The 16,254-nt window shown below is 53.0% G+C and overlaps 1 protein-coding gene across 2 annotated transcripts in view; it reads left to right on the forward strand.

Moving 5' to 3' along the window:
* The window catches only part of GRM4 (glutamate metabotropic receptor 4), a 217,030-nt gene that overhangs the window by 134,764 nt on the left and 66,012 nt on the right, over positions 1 to 16,254 (forward strand). For both annotated transcript variants that reach the window (XM_054024794.1, XM_054024795.1), the window contains exons 4-6: positions 819 to 954; positions 7,596 to 7,750; positions 14,081 to 14,221. In XM_054024794.1, coding sequence (XP_053880769.1) covers positions 819 to 954; positions 7,596 to 7,750; positions 14,081 to 14,221 — 432 coding nt within the window. The remainder of the gene's footprint in view (positions 1 to 818; positions 955 to 7,595; positions 7,751 to 14,080; positions 14,222 to 16,254) is intronic.

Consider the following 16,254-nt stretch of genomic DNA (forward strand, 5'->3'; position numbering starts at 1 on the left):
ATAATTACAATGGGGTCAGGCCCAGGAGACACCTTGCATCGTGGCGTGACTCCAGACAGTGAGGCAAAGCTTTGATAAAGAGCCCCTAAAGAACCTTGCTTTGTATACGCTATAATAAACAAGTGATGTTACTGCTGGTTATTGGCCCTTAGCCAAAGCTAGATGAGGGAGTTTTAGGGAGCAGGTTCCCAGTTAACCACGCTCTTTGTTTCTGTTACTTCCGCCCCAGCCTGAAAGACGATAACGCTGGTATTCCCCGGGTCACTACAAAGTTAACTCAACAATTCTTCTTTCTCAGGATTTTATTCTCTTTGGTCTCACGCTGGGAGCCTGTTTCTCATGCTACCATCCAAACTTACCTTACAACCATAATTTGTGTAGGTCCCATGTAGGTCTAGATTCCTACAGGCCGGGCCAGTCTCTCGTTGTTATGTGTTTATGCAACGCCCAGCAAAATGGGGCCCTGATCCTGACTGAAGCCTCTATGTGCTGCTGTAATACAGAGCATGTTGGCATTTGCCCCTACCCATGTTAAATGGCCTTATGCTGGTCTTTTACTGGTTTCCTCGGTTATAAATAACCGGCATTCCACACTGTGTACCGGCCGCGTGTGTTGCCATTAGCAGCAGGGGGCGCGGAGGTTTGCTCACTTCCAGGGTTGAGCTGCTTTCAGAGACATGTAGATCTCAAGCATGTGGGACCCAAGAGTGAACCCTTCTTTCCCCCCCGCAGCAGTTAGGTATCCCCCAAAGAGAGCTTGAGTAGGGCCAGCTGATTCGAAGGCCTCTCTAAACGTGCCGTGTCTTGTCCGCCCACAGGGGGAGTGTGCGTGGCCCAGTCGGTCAAGATCCCTCGGGAGCCCAAGGCGGGAGAGTTCGATAAGATCATTCGCCGTCTCCTGGAGACCTCCCACGCTCGGGCCGTCATCATCTTTGCCAACGAGGATGATATCAGGTGAGGGGAGAATGGGCTGGCCTATGGAGGGGTGGGGGGCAAATCGGAGGAAGCGAGGAGGGGGAACACAAGGTTTTCTGTGTGTTGGTACCTCCCAACGCTGTCCACCCCCACAGTGTCTCCTACAGATCCTTAGCATTCCTTGGACCCGGTAGCCTGTTTTATGGACCACATCACAGCGCTGGTGTTGTTTGGTGCATAGGGCACATAATTATAATGAGGAGAGTGGGGGGCTAATGGTTAGAGAAGCAAGCTGGATTTGGGGCTCTAGGATTCTATTCCTGACTTTGCCACTGACTTTGTGTGACCTCGGGCAAGTCATTTAGACCCATGTTTCCAGAAGGGGCTACTAGTTTTGGGGTCCTCAGTTTCTGGGAGCCCCACTTGAGTCCCTTAAGAAGATACTCCATCCCTGCAGTGCAGTGGGGAGCTGCAGGATTACAGGCAGCAGACAAATCAAGGTGACATAGTGTGGCTTACATTGTTTACGGAGCCTAATGATTCACATTGATTTACACCTGATTTTTGTAAGTGTCTAATTTATTAATCAGCAAACATTATGTAAATGTGGGTAAACCGAGATTTTAAAGCAGTTTACATCAGATATGCAAACGAACAAAGTTTCTTTCCCCTCCTTAATAGAAATGTCTGAAAACCTGACATTTATGCTCGCTCACTTATGCGCTGAGGAATCCTGGATTTACCTTGCTGTGTAAATGGCAAGCACCATTAAACAGGGGTTTGTAAACATTTACCCAGGCGAGGGCTGTGTGTAAATGGGGGAATTACGTCCCATTAGCACTCATGGATACACACCTGGAAAATGTGGGGTTTTTTCTGTGCGGCAGCAGCCTGATGCCCGCTGCTGGCCAGGTTCAGCTCTGTTACGCCAGAGAAATGACACTGATATCAGTGAAAAAGCAACAGAGAGTCCTGTGGCACCTTATAGACTAACCGACGTATTGGGGCATAAGCTTTCACCCACGAAAGCTTATGCTCCAATACGTCGGTTAGTCTATAAGGTGCCACAGGACTCTCTGTTGCTTTTTTACAGATCCAGACTAACACGGCCACCCCGCTGATACGGACATCAATGGGATTGCTCCAGTTTTACAGCTGTGTAAATGGGATCGGGGACTGGCCCTTTGCCTACCGTTCAATGGAGATGCAGGCAGCACCAGCTCGCTTATTCTTTATGGGCCACCTGCCCTGCTGGTGTAAATCAGCGTAGCTCCATTGACATTAATGGAGCTCCGCCCACATACACCAGCTGAGGCATTGGCCCAGGCATGGGGGTTTAACCCTTTTGTAATGCGCCTGTCACAAAGCTGGGCAGTGCCTAGCACAAGGCAGTCTTGGTTCTTCACTAGGGCTCATAGGTACTGGGCTAATTCAAAGAGAGACTAAAGGAATCATCTTTCATTACGATTGTGGTCACATGCCAAGACCTCAGTCGGGAGTGGAGCCCCGTTGTGGGAGGTGCTAGACACGGGAAAATACGGTCCCTGCACCAAAGAGCTTAAAGTTTAATTTAGTGACCTGGAATAAAAACCGTGGTGGAAACTATTTAAGGGCCAGGTGTCATTTGGCGTAGCTCCATTCATTGGTTTCAACAGAACAACACCGATTTACACCCGCTTAGGAGCTGGTCCTATACCCCAACTGGAAAGAACTAACAGAAGTAAATCCACAGCCAGACCAGTGTGCGTCAGCTGCTCCCAAATCCCTCCTCAAGCCACTTGGTCTGAGTCCCATGGTCGGGCTGGGATCGTGCCGCTTGCTGACCCGCCCATCTGGCTTGGGCGATCCTCGTGCTTGTCACTGGGCTGGAGGGAGCCGGCACTGGGAGCTAGTGAAGTGGCAACACAGCCAGGAGTGTTGATTGGCCAGTGCCATGTCACAGATGTTCGGCATCCCTGCGGCTCGGTGGAGTGTGGCTTTTAAAAAAAAATATAATAATGCCATCTGGACTTGGGTAGCAAGTAATTAAATCCCTGACATAGGATGTGTGAATCATAAATCTGCCTTTATGCTTAATGAGAAACAACTGGGGGTGGGGGATGCGTAAATTCTCTTCCCAACTGTGCGCCTAGGGCTCACTCCAAAAGGCGGTGAAGTCAGTCTCCCCAGTGAGCTCTGGATTAGGCCATCCCCCCCCCCCAGTTACCTGTGCAATGCTGCGAATAGAGGCTGATGGGGGCAGGGTGGCGGGGAAAAATGGAGAAGGAGACAGATGATGAGACAAGCCAGGGGGATAGGAGAGGCCAGAGGTGCTGCTGAGGTTGATGGGCCCTGGTATGAGAGCTTAGATAGACAGATGGCTGGATGCTGAGTGGTGCAGAGTGCTCCTGACATCACAGGTGTTTAGCACCTCTCAGGATCGAGCCCTGAAGGGAGTTGGAGAGAATAAGGAGGTCACGTTTCAGGGCCTGGGAGGCTGAAATCAGTGAGACCAGGCCAGAAATTCAGGGGCTGTACCAACACACGGAGGAATGCAGGCCCTGCCCCAAACAGCTTACAATGTACCCGAGGGCCATGCAATAAAAATCATGGTGCAGAACATTTCAAAGAAATACCCCCAGCGGGTGTAAGTCGGCACAGCTCTGTTGATCAGCGGATCAGATCCTTAGCTGGCGTACGTTGATTTCAGTGGAAAGATGCCAGTTTGCACTAGTTGAGGATCGAGGCTGGGGAGAGAGGGGTGGTGCTGGGTGTGGCAAGGATCGCCAGCAGTTTGGCAGTGGCTGTCTGTCTGTCTGAGTGGCACTCGATAACCCGGCAGTGCCCAGTTCAGTGGTTGCGCTGGCACCGGTAGGAACATTTGTCTCACTCCAGCGGCTCACGAGGCTGCTCCGAGTTGCCTCGCTGCACACATGAAACCCCCTCCTCAGCGCTGGAGCCTTTCCAGCCTGCTGCTGTGTAACCTGATTTTCCCTAATGTTCAGTAATTAAAGGGGGAATTCAATTACCTGTCAGCAAGTATGCAAATGGGGCTGGAGAGCCAGTCTCTCCGTGCAGCTCCCTTGGGAAGCTGCAGCCGTGCGGTGGAGTCGGGGACTTGGCTGCCTGCATGCTCTGTTGCTCAGCTGGGGCCTTTGTACATTTCACGCCACTGCTCCAGCTGGGGGGTGGGAGGTACAGAACGATGCGGGTCACTGTCGCTGGCTGCAACATGCACCTCAGTGTCCCAGTTCACCTGCTCGCTTTACCCATTGCTGTGGTCTCCTGCCATCTCTCTTCACTAGAGATGGGCATGAACCTCAGCCCCATGCTCTGTGGGTCAGGGCCGTCTCCCTCTGGCATCCTCCCCACTTCTTGCTCAGCATCGTCTCTCCTCCTTTCTCCCTCTCCCTCCTCCTCCTCCTGGCTCTCCCCTTTTCTTGCCCCTCACTTGCTCTATCCACCGTCCCTCTTCCTTTCTTTCACTCTCGTCCCATCCCTCCTGCCTTCCTGCCCACCGGGCCATGAACATGCCTGCGCTGCGGGCTGGGTTAGAATCACAGGGCAGACACCAATGGAAATACAGGGCACGGTAAATTATTCAGTGAATTTTCCACTGATTGCCTAACGCTCTGCAATATTTAATAACTCTCTTGCCTGCAGCGCTTCCCTGCGTAAATACCAGGGGTGTCATTCTCCCCTGGTCTGCTGCTGGCACAGTCCTTTCCATCCTGGGCAGGGTGGGGACCGTTCTAACTGGGTAGCATGACATTGCTCCCGTTGTGCCTGTGCAAAGGGTCTAGTCAGAACAGGAAGTGGAGTTTTCACCTCTCTTTCCCTGGGCAGCACTTGAGCCCAGCAGCTGCGATGGCAGGCAGGAAAGGGCTGGAGACAGGGAGGGGTAAATGGCAGGAAGAGGGGTAGACAGTGTGTGTGATAGGAGAGGGGATGGAGACAGCAAGGAAGAGGGTGGAAGAACAGAGCCCATTTAAAAGAATCGAGGCGACGCATCTGGATCAAACACTTTACTCCAGCCCAGCTGCATCGCATCTGCTGTACGCCCTCTATTCACTTTTCTTCTTATGCCATTGACACAGGTGCATCCAGCTTGTCTGGTGTGAAAGGCAGAAAGTCAGACCCTCTGCTGGTGTAAATCTGGCTGTGCCTTCCTGCAGCGCTGCGCTGGTTTGACTAGAGGTTTGAAGTGATCTCGTTAAACCAGAGCCAAAGGCTGTGTGGACGTTCTAATTTTGGTTTAAACAGGTTTGTTATGATGTAGCATAAGGCACAGTTCGCCCGTGTCACTGAAGGAATGATGTTAAACTGATTAGGAACAGGTTTCAGCTAAACTAAAATCAGTCACTCCTAACACAAAATTAGACCGTCCACCCAGAGGTCTGCACCAGCTTAACAAATCAGTGCATGCTTGTGCCTAGACAAATCCTTGGCACAGCTCCGGTCATGTCAATGGGACTGCTCTGATTGACAGCAGCTCAGGATCTGGCCCATAGCATCAAATTCTGCTCTTAGATGGAGGTGCAGAGTGAGAGCAGAATTTTCTTAACCTATTGATCACGGCTCCCACCTCCTCTTGCTGCTTACATTTTAAATAAATATTTGTCCCATCATTTTCTTAGGAGATGAAGTTAGACTCACACCACAATAATTGCCAGGATTTCTGTTTTTTCCCCTCAAACACTGGTACTGTAATGTCAGCGGACCCGGATGAGGGCGATCTAGCCTTGTGGCCAGAGTGGGCAGCCGGCCTCGTGGCCAGGTCAGAGCTGTAGTCACTTGTCAGGAGCCAAAGCCACTTGGAAAACCTGGAGGTAGAAACTGGGTACCAGAGCCAGGGATCGAGCCAGAGGCCATAGTCAGGAGTCAGAGCCAAGGGTCAGACTGGAGGACAGGAACTGGAGCGAGCAGGGTAGCAGGCAATGAGGGATTCAAGGCAGGGGTAGGACAGAGTAGGGTTACCATACGTCCAGATTTTCCCGGACATGTCCTGCTTTTTGGTCGTCAAATCCCCGTCCGGGGGGAAATTCTAAAAAGCCGGACATGTCCAGGAAAATAGGGAGGGTTCGTGGGGCTTGGATCCACGCTGGGGCCGGAGCTGGAGCCGCTGGGGCCGGCGGTGCTCGGCCGCCTGCCCACGCCGCTGAGCCGGGGCCGGTGCTGGACGGGCCGGTGCCCCGGGGCCCAATCTGAGCTGGAGTCGCCGGGGCCGGAGTTGCTTGGCCGGTGCCCCGGGGCCGGAGCTGCTCGGCTGGGGCCGGTGCTCGTGCCCTGGGGCCCGAGCCGAGCTGTAGCCACCGGGGCAGGCCGGGGCCGGCGCGCTCCACCGGAACCGGGGCCAGTGCCCCAGGGCCCAAGCCGGGCCGGAGCCACTTGGCCGGGGCCGGTGCCAGTGCCCATGCCCCGGGGCCCGAGCCGAGCTGGAGCCTCCGGGGCCGGGGCTGGCCAGAACCGGGGCTGGCGCCCCAGGGCCCGAACTGAGCTGGGCCGCGCCCCCTCCCGCCCCCCCGCCCCAGCTTACCTGCTGCCTGCCTGTCTGTTTCAGGCTTCCCGCAAACATTTGATTCACGGGAAGCAGGGGAGGGGGAGGAGCAGGGGGTGGAGCGTTCAGGGGAGGGGGCGGGACTTTGGGAAAGGGGTGGAGTTGGGGTGGGGCCGGGGCGGAGTTGGGGCAGGGGTGGGGCCCCTTGGAGTGTCCTCTTTTTGTTATTTTAAAAAATGGTAACCCTAGGACAGAGGCAAGGCTGGATGCAAGGCAGGAGCAGCAGGAACCAGATGACACGGGACCAGGCGCAGTGGTAAGCAGCATGAGTGTTGAGAAGCCAGCGAGCTGCTGCTGCTGGCTTATAAGCCAGCTTGCTGGCCTCTGCAGACAGTCAGGTTTTTGGCTAGTTAGGCAGCCTGCTGCAGGCCAGCTGTATTAATGAGGCTGTCTGGAGACTATCTTTGCTGCAGACCCTGATTCCTGACATACAATCCCCCATCCTCAGCTGCTTCCTGCATTTCCTGGGACTTTCCAGAAGTAACGGCCTCAGGGCCCTGGGATGCACGTCTTCCCAACCTGCTGATTTATACAGGGATGTTTATTTTGCCAAGTACCTGTGTTCCCTTAATCACTTTTTAATCAACAGCTGTATTGACAGGGTCTTTTTTGCTTCCTCATAAAGAGGACAGGTCATTGATTCAGAGCGATCTGGGCCTCTTGGGGCAAGCAGACAATGTGTATTTTAATACAGCTAACTATAAATGTATCCATCTAGGAACAAAGCATGTCGGCCATACTTACAGGAGGGGGGAACTCTATCCTGGAACGCGGTGCCGCTGCAAAGATTTGAGGGTTGCGGTGGATATGCAGCTGAACATTAGCTCCCAGTGTGATGCTGTGGCCAAGAGAGCAAATGCGATCCCGGGATGCATAAACAGGGGAATCTCAGATAGAACTAGAGGTTATTTTACTTCTATATTTGGTGCGACCGCTGCTGGAACACTATGACCGGTTCTGGTGCCCACAATTCAAGAAGGGTTTGGATAAATTGGAGAGAGTTCAGAGAAGAGCCATGAGAATGATTATAGGCTTAGAAAACATTCCTTAGAGTGATTTGGGCTCTCCATCTTGCCCCTGCTTTCTCTCTCCCACACTGACCTGGGCGCAAAGACTACAAGCTCACAACCTTTTCTCTGCACAGGAGGGTGCTGGAGGCGGCAAAGAGGGCCAACCAGACCGGGCACTTCATCTGGATGGGCTCAGACAGCTGGGGCTCCAAAATCTCCCCTGTGCTCCACCTAGAGGAGGTGGCCGAGGGATCTGTCACCATCCTGCCCAAGCGTGTGTCTGTCAAAGGTACGTGGGGCCGGAGTCTGCAGCTCCCCTGGGGCTGGAACTGGGGTAGGCTTGTGGGCGGAGCTAAGAGAGTGGGCGGGACTTGAGTGAGTACCATCCCCCCCCCCTTTTTTTTTTTTCCATTTTGAGCCCTACTGCTTCTCTGACATAGGGTCATCCACTACCTTCCCTGTCCACTCTACTGTGCTGTGCCACACCATTCCCTCTGTCCAGCTGCCTGTCCCCTCTGCCTTTTGCCTTGCGATGCACCTGGTTATAGCATTGCATCTCTCCTTTCCCCTTTGCAATTGCACCAAGCAGAGGCAAGTTCAGAATCCATTCCACATGGACGCACAAACCTTAGTGCATCTGCAGGAGTGCCCAAAGACGGAAGACTCCCTTGATCATGCAATGACCTTTGAATAGCGAGGAGAATAAGGCTAGTGCCCACTTGGAAAGAGATCTAGGTGTAGCCCTGGGCAGCGAGAGGAAGAACCCCGGAACTGGATTTCTGTGCCCAGCTGGCAGGGGTACTAGGCATAGTCCCTAGGGGAGGAAGAAGAGCTGGAAATGAATTTCTGTGCATCTCCAGAATGCAGAGAGCCCCCGCCTCCCTCTCACACGTGCTCAGCTTAGAGAATTCCTCTCAAAGAGCCCAGTAATTATTCTGAAGCTTTACGATGAGTGATGGATCCCAAGCGAAGTGGATGAAAGGCTGGCAAATGAAGGCATTATCAGGGCTATTGCAGTGAATTATTCAATAAAGTATCATCATTCCTTTGCTCTGGGTGGGTGGCCGCTGAACATTCGCTGAGTGCATCTCCGCACAGGGTGAAAGCTGCCCAATTAGCAGGTCCGTTACCCTAACGCCAGGCTCCCCATCCAGGAAAGCATCCGCGCTTGGGAAGCTTGAAGCACCCCCATCTTCCACGCCCAGCCAGCTCAGCCTTAAAGGGGTCATCCCCTCTTGTTAGCTCCCTAGAGATGGGGGATACGGCTCCACTCTGGCTCTGCCCTGCTCCGTGCTGAGGCCCTTTCCCCCCACTTCCTGGTGCAGTCCCAATTCCTTTGCCGAGGTGTTCACTCAGCCGCTGCCAGAGGTGGGAACATAGACCAGGACCCTGCCAAGGCACTGATTGCAAAGCCAGCAGCTTTCCCGGGGTCTGTACATCCTCTGCCATCGTGGGGGTAGGTAGGGCCACCTGGGGAGAATGGCAATGAGCAGCTCCTGCGTTAGTCTGGGCATCATCGCACAGCACTGTGATAGCAACAAGAACCCAGGTGGCCAAAAGGCCTCTATGATCCTTGCAGATCCTCAGCTGGGGTGGATCAGCATGGTCCTATTGCCAGAAGCACTGTGGATCTGGCCTCTAGAATAGCAGTATGGTCCAGTGGTTAGAGCACAGGAGGGCCTCCTGGGTTCTATTCGTGGCTCTCCCACTGACTGGCTGTATGACCTTGGGTAAATCAGTTCACTTCCCTTTCCTTCAGTTCCTTGCCCCTCAGTAAAACAGAGATGTTCATGCCTACCTCTTCGGGTGGGTCGGAGGACTGGTTAAGGCATATTTGGAAAGTGCTGTGAGATACGTGGATAGAAGGAGCTGTGGAAGGACAACATAATCTCACCGGAGTGACCGCCCGCCACTGAAATGCAGCCACCTCTGCGGTGGAAGGGGGCTGCTGTTTAACAGCACTCTGCAACATTACCGAGTAACTTAGAGCATGAAGTGAAAGGGGATATCCTACTCAGCTGATCCATCAGTGATACTTGATGTCAGTCACGCGTGGCTGAAGCCTGCCGTGCCACGCTCAGGGCTCCGGGAGCTGAGCCATGCTCCGCTCGTTATGCTCAAGACTTGAGCAGAGCACTGGTTGTTGGGGAGCGCAGAGGATGTTGTGCAAACTTGTTAGCACTGTGGGAGGGAATTGCTGGGAGCCACACTCCCTGCGTCCGCTGTGTGGGGTCAGGGTGGAATGGCTGGGATTTCCCCGTCCCGGAGCAGCCACAAGAGGGGCAGAGATGGGCGGGGTAGAAGATGCAGCAGCCGGGGGGTGTGTGTGTGAAGAGCCCCTGACTTGCCCAGTGCATATCCTGCTGCCATCACAGAGTAACTGTTTTAAAGCATAATTATTCTGTGGCTCTTCAGCTCTTGAATCAAAGATCCCGATGCTCCCAGTCCCAGCCAGGCCAGGCTGGGTGCCTTGTGGCTGGCTCCACCTTTATAATGATCTGAACCAAAGCCCTGGCTCCCAACACTCCCCTGAACTTTGGGAAACCCTGGGTCTGGATCTGAGCTTGGGATCTGTTGAGTACCCCTAACCCAGGGGATCGATATTACATGAAGCCATGTGGTCACTAGGTCCTGTGTTGTACCCCCCATAGGCCGCTTTGCCTCTCCCATGGGCAGCGGCTCCCCGTTACAGTGAAGACCCCAATTTCCTTTCCCTTGTTTGTTCCCTGCTCAGCGCAATGACTGCGAGACGCAGAGCTTGTCAGGGCACATTACGCTCCCTGCCGTCAATCACTAACCTGTCTAGAGACCGAACCGCCAAGCACATTGATCTGCTGAAAGCTTCTGACAGCTGCTCCCTGAGACTTGGGGGCAGGACACTGATGCTCTCTGCCCTTTGCGGCAGAAGCTGCAGAGCAATGGGGTGAAAGGGCCAGGGGCGCTGCGGGAGGTGGGGGCCCCTCAGTGTCCATACCTGCATACGCTTTGTTGCGTCTTTGAATCGGAACATGGGGGCAGATGCTACCCCAGGGACCTGCTTTTTGACGTGTGGTCCAAGGATCAGGTCCTATCTCACTGCACGAATGAAACGACTCCCATTGACATCGGGGGAGTCACATGGGCACGGTGGTGACAAGACCGAGCCTTTCCCCAGACCTGGTGTTTCAAAGGAAGCTGAAACACAAAAGGGAGGCAGAGAGCCAGGACCCGTCTCGTATCACTGGGCTTGTGCTCGGGTGGCTAGCTTGAGCCACCGCCTGCGCTGCCGTGGCCGCATCGCTATTTGCAGCTCACTGGCGTGAACAGAACTAGTGTGTGTCTGTCTACACCGGGAAGTGACCTCCCAGCAGCTGCGGAGACGTTCTCCGTTGTGACAAATGGGAGGCCGCCGGGGTGGTGGGTAAGGTTGAGGGCTGGGAATTGGAAGACCTGGGTTCTATTGCTGCTGCCGACTCACAGTGGTGCCTCATTTACCCCATCTGTAAACGGCGATACTGACACTGCTCTGCCTTTGTGAGATCTGGGCATGCAAAACGCTGCACAGCAGGGCAAGCAAACTTCAACATGTGCAGAACCCACCATCTGGGCCAGCTTTTCCAAAGAGCAGAGTGTGTGCTGAGCTCTGTTCAACATCTGCCCCTGCTGCCGGTGCCCAGCACTTGAAACATCTGTCACGGGGCTCTTGGGAAAATCAGCCTGATTAGCCTTCCTCTGTGCTCCGCGTTATTTTCAGCCCCTCCATTGTGCTTGTTGTCATATTTTCCCTCTTTCCTGCTTCAGATGCCCTTTGTGCTCTCCCACTCGGATGCCTTTAATCATCCTTGCCCTCTCTTTTGAGAGAAAGTCAGCACAACTAAATATGTGACCAAACAGATCCTCGGCCGGTGTAAATCGGCGTGGCTCCGCTGACGGCGAGAGCTGTCACCCACGGGGGAGTTGCCCCATGGCATTTAGCAGGAGAATGGTGCTGTCAGTTTCTATAATGCCCTCATCTTTCCCGTGTTGTTCGCGGTGCCTTGAATGCTTCTTGCTGGTTTTTCAAAGCAGAGAGCAGGCCCCTCCACTGACTGGTGTCCACAATGGCACCTGGATTTTTTTTCTCTGAGAGGTTACAGGTAATTCAGACCCCATCACTGTGTAGCGGCAGTTCACATTGTTCCTTCCAGCATGCCGTGCCTTGTACCTCATTGCACTGAATTTTGTTCTGCCACAGCCTTGCCTCATTACCCGCTGTTCCCAGCCTCTTCCTGGCTTCCTCTCAACCCTCCTTTATCTTGGCTCTTGCCTCTTGCAAGGGACTGTAACAAAAGCCGACTTAGGTTTACCTACACTCTGTCCCCTGCATCCCGTGCATTGGGGAAAACTGTCTACTCAATGCACAGCCTAAGCTACCAGGTTATGGGGCTGGGAGGGAGGGGAGAAGAAACCCTCCCTCCTAAATAGTAGAGCAGCCCTCTAGCTGTTCCATGGAGGGGTTGACTTCTGCCCCAGGTCCTCCCTTACTTCTCTCCAGCCTCCCATGTCCCCTCGGGATCTGCGGCGGAGGTAGCCCTCCCGCCATGGGTTCTGTGCGGCATGGTAGGAGGCTGCATTCCCTTTGCAGGCTTCTGGAATGCTGCCCCCATAAGCAGTGGGACCTCAACAGTTCTCTCCGGGCCTGCATAAGGGGACATCAGGATCTGACCCTGTGCATAAAGACCAATGGCACTCATTGGCAGATGGGGCCTTGGTAGATGCTATTCTCAAAGCCCATTCCAGGAGAGGGCAGAGGGTCTACTTCAGATTTTTCTCCCAAGTGGTTGTACCCAGAATCCATTCCAAGAGCTGCAGTTGCATAAAGGGGCCAGGTTTGGGGTTGGAGCGTGGGCAGAAATAAAACTTAATTGTGAGAGAATAAGCTGTAGAGTTATTGCAGCTGTTCAAGGAGACACAATTGCATGCACTGAGCCAGTACGCTCCTGGGTTTTTTTTTTGTTTTTTTGGAAGGCTTAGTGTCAAGCTGCTTGCAATACCTTATCTTGCCCACGGGGATGTATGAAGTGTTGTGGGTTATTTATGTTGTTGCATTTATAAGCAAAGGAGGGAAATATGATCTAGATGAAATTACCATCAGGTAGGTGCACAACTGGTTGAAAGACCATATTCAAAGAGTAGTTATCAATGGTTCGCTGTCAAACTGGGAGGATCTATTTAGTGGGTTCCCACAGGGGTCTGTCTTGGGTCAAATACTATTCAGTTTCCTTAATGACTTGGATGATGGAATGGAGAGTCCGCTTATTAAATTTGCGGATGACACAAACTGGGAGGGGTTGCAAGCACTGTAGAGGACAGGGATTAGACTTCAGAATGATCTTGGTAAATTGGAGGATGGGTCTGAAGTCAACAAGATGAAATTCAATACAGACAAGTGCAAAGTACTACAATTAAGAAGGGAAAAAAATCAAATCCCCAAATACAAAAGGGGGAATAAAATGGCTTGGCAGCAGTACTGCAGAAAAGCGGCTGTGGGCTGTAGTGAATAGCTAAATCACTGAGTCAGCCGTGTGATGCTGCAGCAAATGTCATTCTGGGTCTGTTAACAAGAGTGGCATAGGTGAGACATGCGAGGGAATCATTTTGCTCTATTTGGCACTGGTGAGGTCTCAGCAAGAGTACAGTGTCCAGTTTTGAGCACTACACTTGAAGAAGCTGTGGTCAAATTGGAGAGAGTCCAGAGGAGAGCAACAAAAACAAGAGGTTTAGAAAACATGACGTAGGAGGAAAGACGGGGGCAAGTTTAGTCTAGAGAAGAGAAAGATGAGGAGGGGCCTGATAACAGGTCATCTATGGAAAAGGTCGTTGTAAAGAGGAAGGTGAGCAACTGTTGTCCTATCCTGGGTGGACGTGGAGAAGAAGCAATGGGCTCGGTTTGCAGCAAGGGAGATTTAGGGTCGATATTAGGAAAACCTTTTGAAGTCTAAGGATAGTTCAACACTGGAACAGGTGACTTAGGGAGGTTGTGGAATCCCCGTCATTGGGGGGGTTTTAGGAACAGGTTGGACAAACACCTGTCAGGGGTGGTATAGGTTTACTTGGCCCAGCCACAGCTCAGGGGGATGGGCTAGATGACCTCCTGAGGTCCCTTCCAGACTAGATTTCTATGATTCTGTGAAATATCCAAGTCCAGGTCTTCTCCTAGTGATAATACTCAAGAGGGACACATCCTTGGCTGGTATAAAACATGGTAGCACCACCATTTCACATCAACCGGCCCAGAATCCTCCCCTCCCAGAGCCCGTCTCAGCTGGTCCCAGGTCCCTTCCCTCATTCTAAGCTACAAGTTGACCAAATGGCCTAAATATCACCCCACTGCATGCAGCCCTTGGGTCCAGGCTTGCCGAATGCAGAGATGGGAGGTGCTGCTGAGGGCTTTCATCTCCCATTGCAGCCCGTGATGACGCCTCTCCCTAGCTGCTCTGTCACTTTCTGCCCAGGACAATTGCCCACTGGATCTTTGTGGTTCCCTGGAATGGTCCCTTCACCCACTTGCCTCTTCCCTCTCCAGCTTGTTTCAGACCCAGCTGCACCTGTTCCGGCTGACTCTGGGATTTCACGCTTCCCTCTACTGTTTCCTTGGCAGGTTTCGACCGATACTTCTCCAGCCGGACGCTGGACAATAACCGGCGGAACATCTGGTTTGCTGAGTTCTGGGAGGACAACTTCCACTGCAAGCTGAGTCGGCACGCACTGAAGAAGGGCAGCAACATCAAGAAATGCACGAGTAAGAGGCGGGGTGGGGACGGGAGGGGTTGGAGCGGGGCCCCATTGGGCCAGCGCCGGAAGGAATGGGAGAAGGGGCCCTTTGTGACGCTGTTACAAGGCGAACTCTGGTGTCCCAGGAGGGAGGGAAGGTGAGGGACTCCCTGTGAAAATAGATGGGAGCAGCCTGCTAAGATAACGGTAGCAGCAGGAAGAAGCCCGGTGGGGTTTGTCATTGGTGTTCATGGGTCACTCTGCTGGGTAAGGGGAGATGACACACAGACAGACCTCTCAGGTTTGGGGTCAAATGGGGCTCATGCAACAGGGCCTAGATTGCCATCCTATGACCCATACAGCTCTGTGGGCATTTGTGCATATCATGAACTGCACCCTTACCAATGCTGTTGGACTCCGCCTCTCACAATCTCTACCCTACAGAGACGATCAGAAGGATAGGGCTGGAAAGAGGTAATGTGGCAGAGGGGTGTGTGTGTGTGTGTGTGTGTGTGTGTGTGTGTGTGTGTGTGTGTGTGTGTTGGGGGGGGTCTAGTGTTGCAATATCCGGGGGTGCTATAGGTGGGGACTGAGGTGCATTGGCAGAGCTGTGTGGGGAGCCCAGGGCTGGAATAGCAGGGCTGTTGTAGATCAAGATTAGGGTGCACTAGCAGAGCTGGGCAGGAACCAAGAATGTGAGTGGCGAGGGGGTACTGCCGCTCAGGATTAGGGTACATGGGGAGGACTGCCTGGGAGTTAGGGACTGGAGAAGCAGGCATATATTATATGGGTTGTAACCCATGTGCATTGGCAGAGGAGGGTGGAAGGTGTGAGGCTGGAGTAGCAGGGAGGGCTGGTGGTCAGGACTGAGGTATGTTGGCAGGACAGAAATAGCAGGGCTTGTGGCTGGGCAGGACTGGGACATGTTGTCTGCTGGGTGGGGAAGCTGTGCAATCCCTTATCTCCCATGAGCAGTAAAATAGCATCGATTGCACTTAGCTAACCACCTCCCTAGAGCTCCTTTTCCAGATCCCCTCTCCTCCCTGGGGGGCCTTTCTGCTCTCTCCTTCCCTCCAAACAGCCCTTCCCTTAGGCATTAATTTCCCTTTGCACTAATCCTTCCTCTTGTCTGCTCGTAAGTTTCTGTTACACCACCAGATTCATCTGCACGGTTCCTCGCCGAGTTGTCAGCGTCTTCTTTTTTATTCCCTTGAGAAAACTCGCTGAAAATGGTTTATTAAAAAATGCATTCAGACAGGTTAGAGAGTTGCGCTGGGTAGGGAGGCAGCGCCATGGAAATGTCCCTCCAGCCCGCTAGATGATGAGAGAAAATTTTCAAGACATTCATTCTACTTGGAGCGGCTTTAAAAATGTTTCCTTTTGGTTTCCTCTTCCAGCCTCTCAGATCTGCCCAGTTCTGCTCCTCATTGGTTTGGAGCTGCCTTTGAGTCTCCTCTGAAACGGGAGCTGACAGCAAGGAATCTCTCTAAGCCCCCTCTGCTCCTGTTCAGTGTTTAATGCTTTACCCGCGGCTGGGAATGCCACAGCGTGAGTTGCATCGTGTCTTTCAACTAGGCCGTGCATCGAAAACTGCCCAGGCGAGCAACCCAGATCAGACAGACATGGGGCTCTTTCGGAAACTGCCAATGTGGGAGGGAGTGATAGCTCAGTGGTTTGAGCATTGGCCTGCTAAACCCAGGGTTATGAGTTCAATCCTTGAGGGGGGCCATTTTGGGAACTGGGGTAAAAATCTGTCTGGGGATTGGCCCTGCTTTGAGCAGGGGGTCGGACTAGATGACCTCTTGAGGTCCCTTCCAACCCTGACATTCTATGAATTTGGCAGTGCACTGGGCATGACTGTGAGCATAGTCTCATGTTCATATGGAGCTCACAATCTCCTCCATGCACACAGATATCCTGTAACATACATGTGCAACACACAGATCTGCTGTAACCCCTGCACAAATCACACTCCTCTGCATGTATGCAAGTGCACACCCAGCCATGCTTTAACAGATGTTTGCATGTGCGCTCATTTGCACACATCCTCACACCCACTGA

Source organism: Malaclemys terrapin, chromosome 4 (assembly GCF_027887155.1).
Source record: "Malaclemys terrapin pileata isolate rMalTer1 chromosome 4, rMalTer1.hap1, whole genome shotgun sequence".
Classification (NCBI taxonomy): domain Eukaryota; kingdom Metazoa; phylum Chordata; order Testudines; family Emydidae; genus Malaclemys; species Malaclemys terrapin.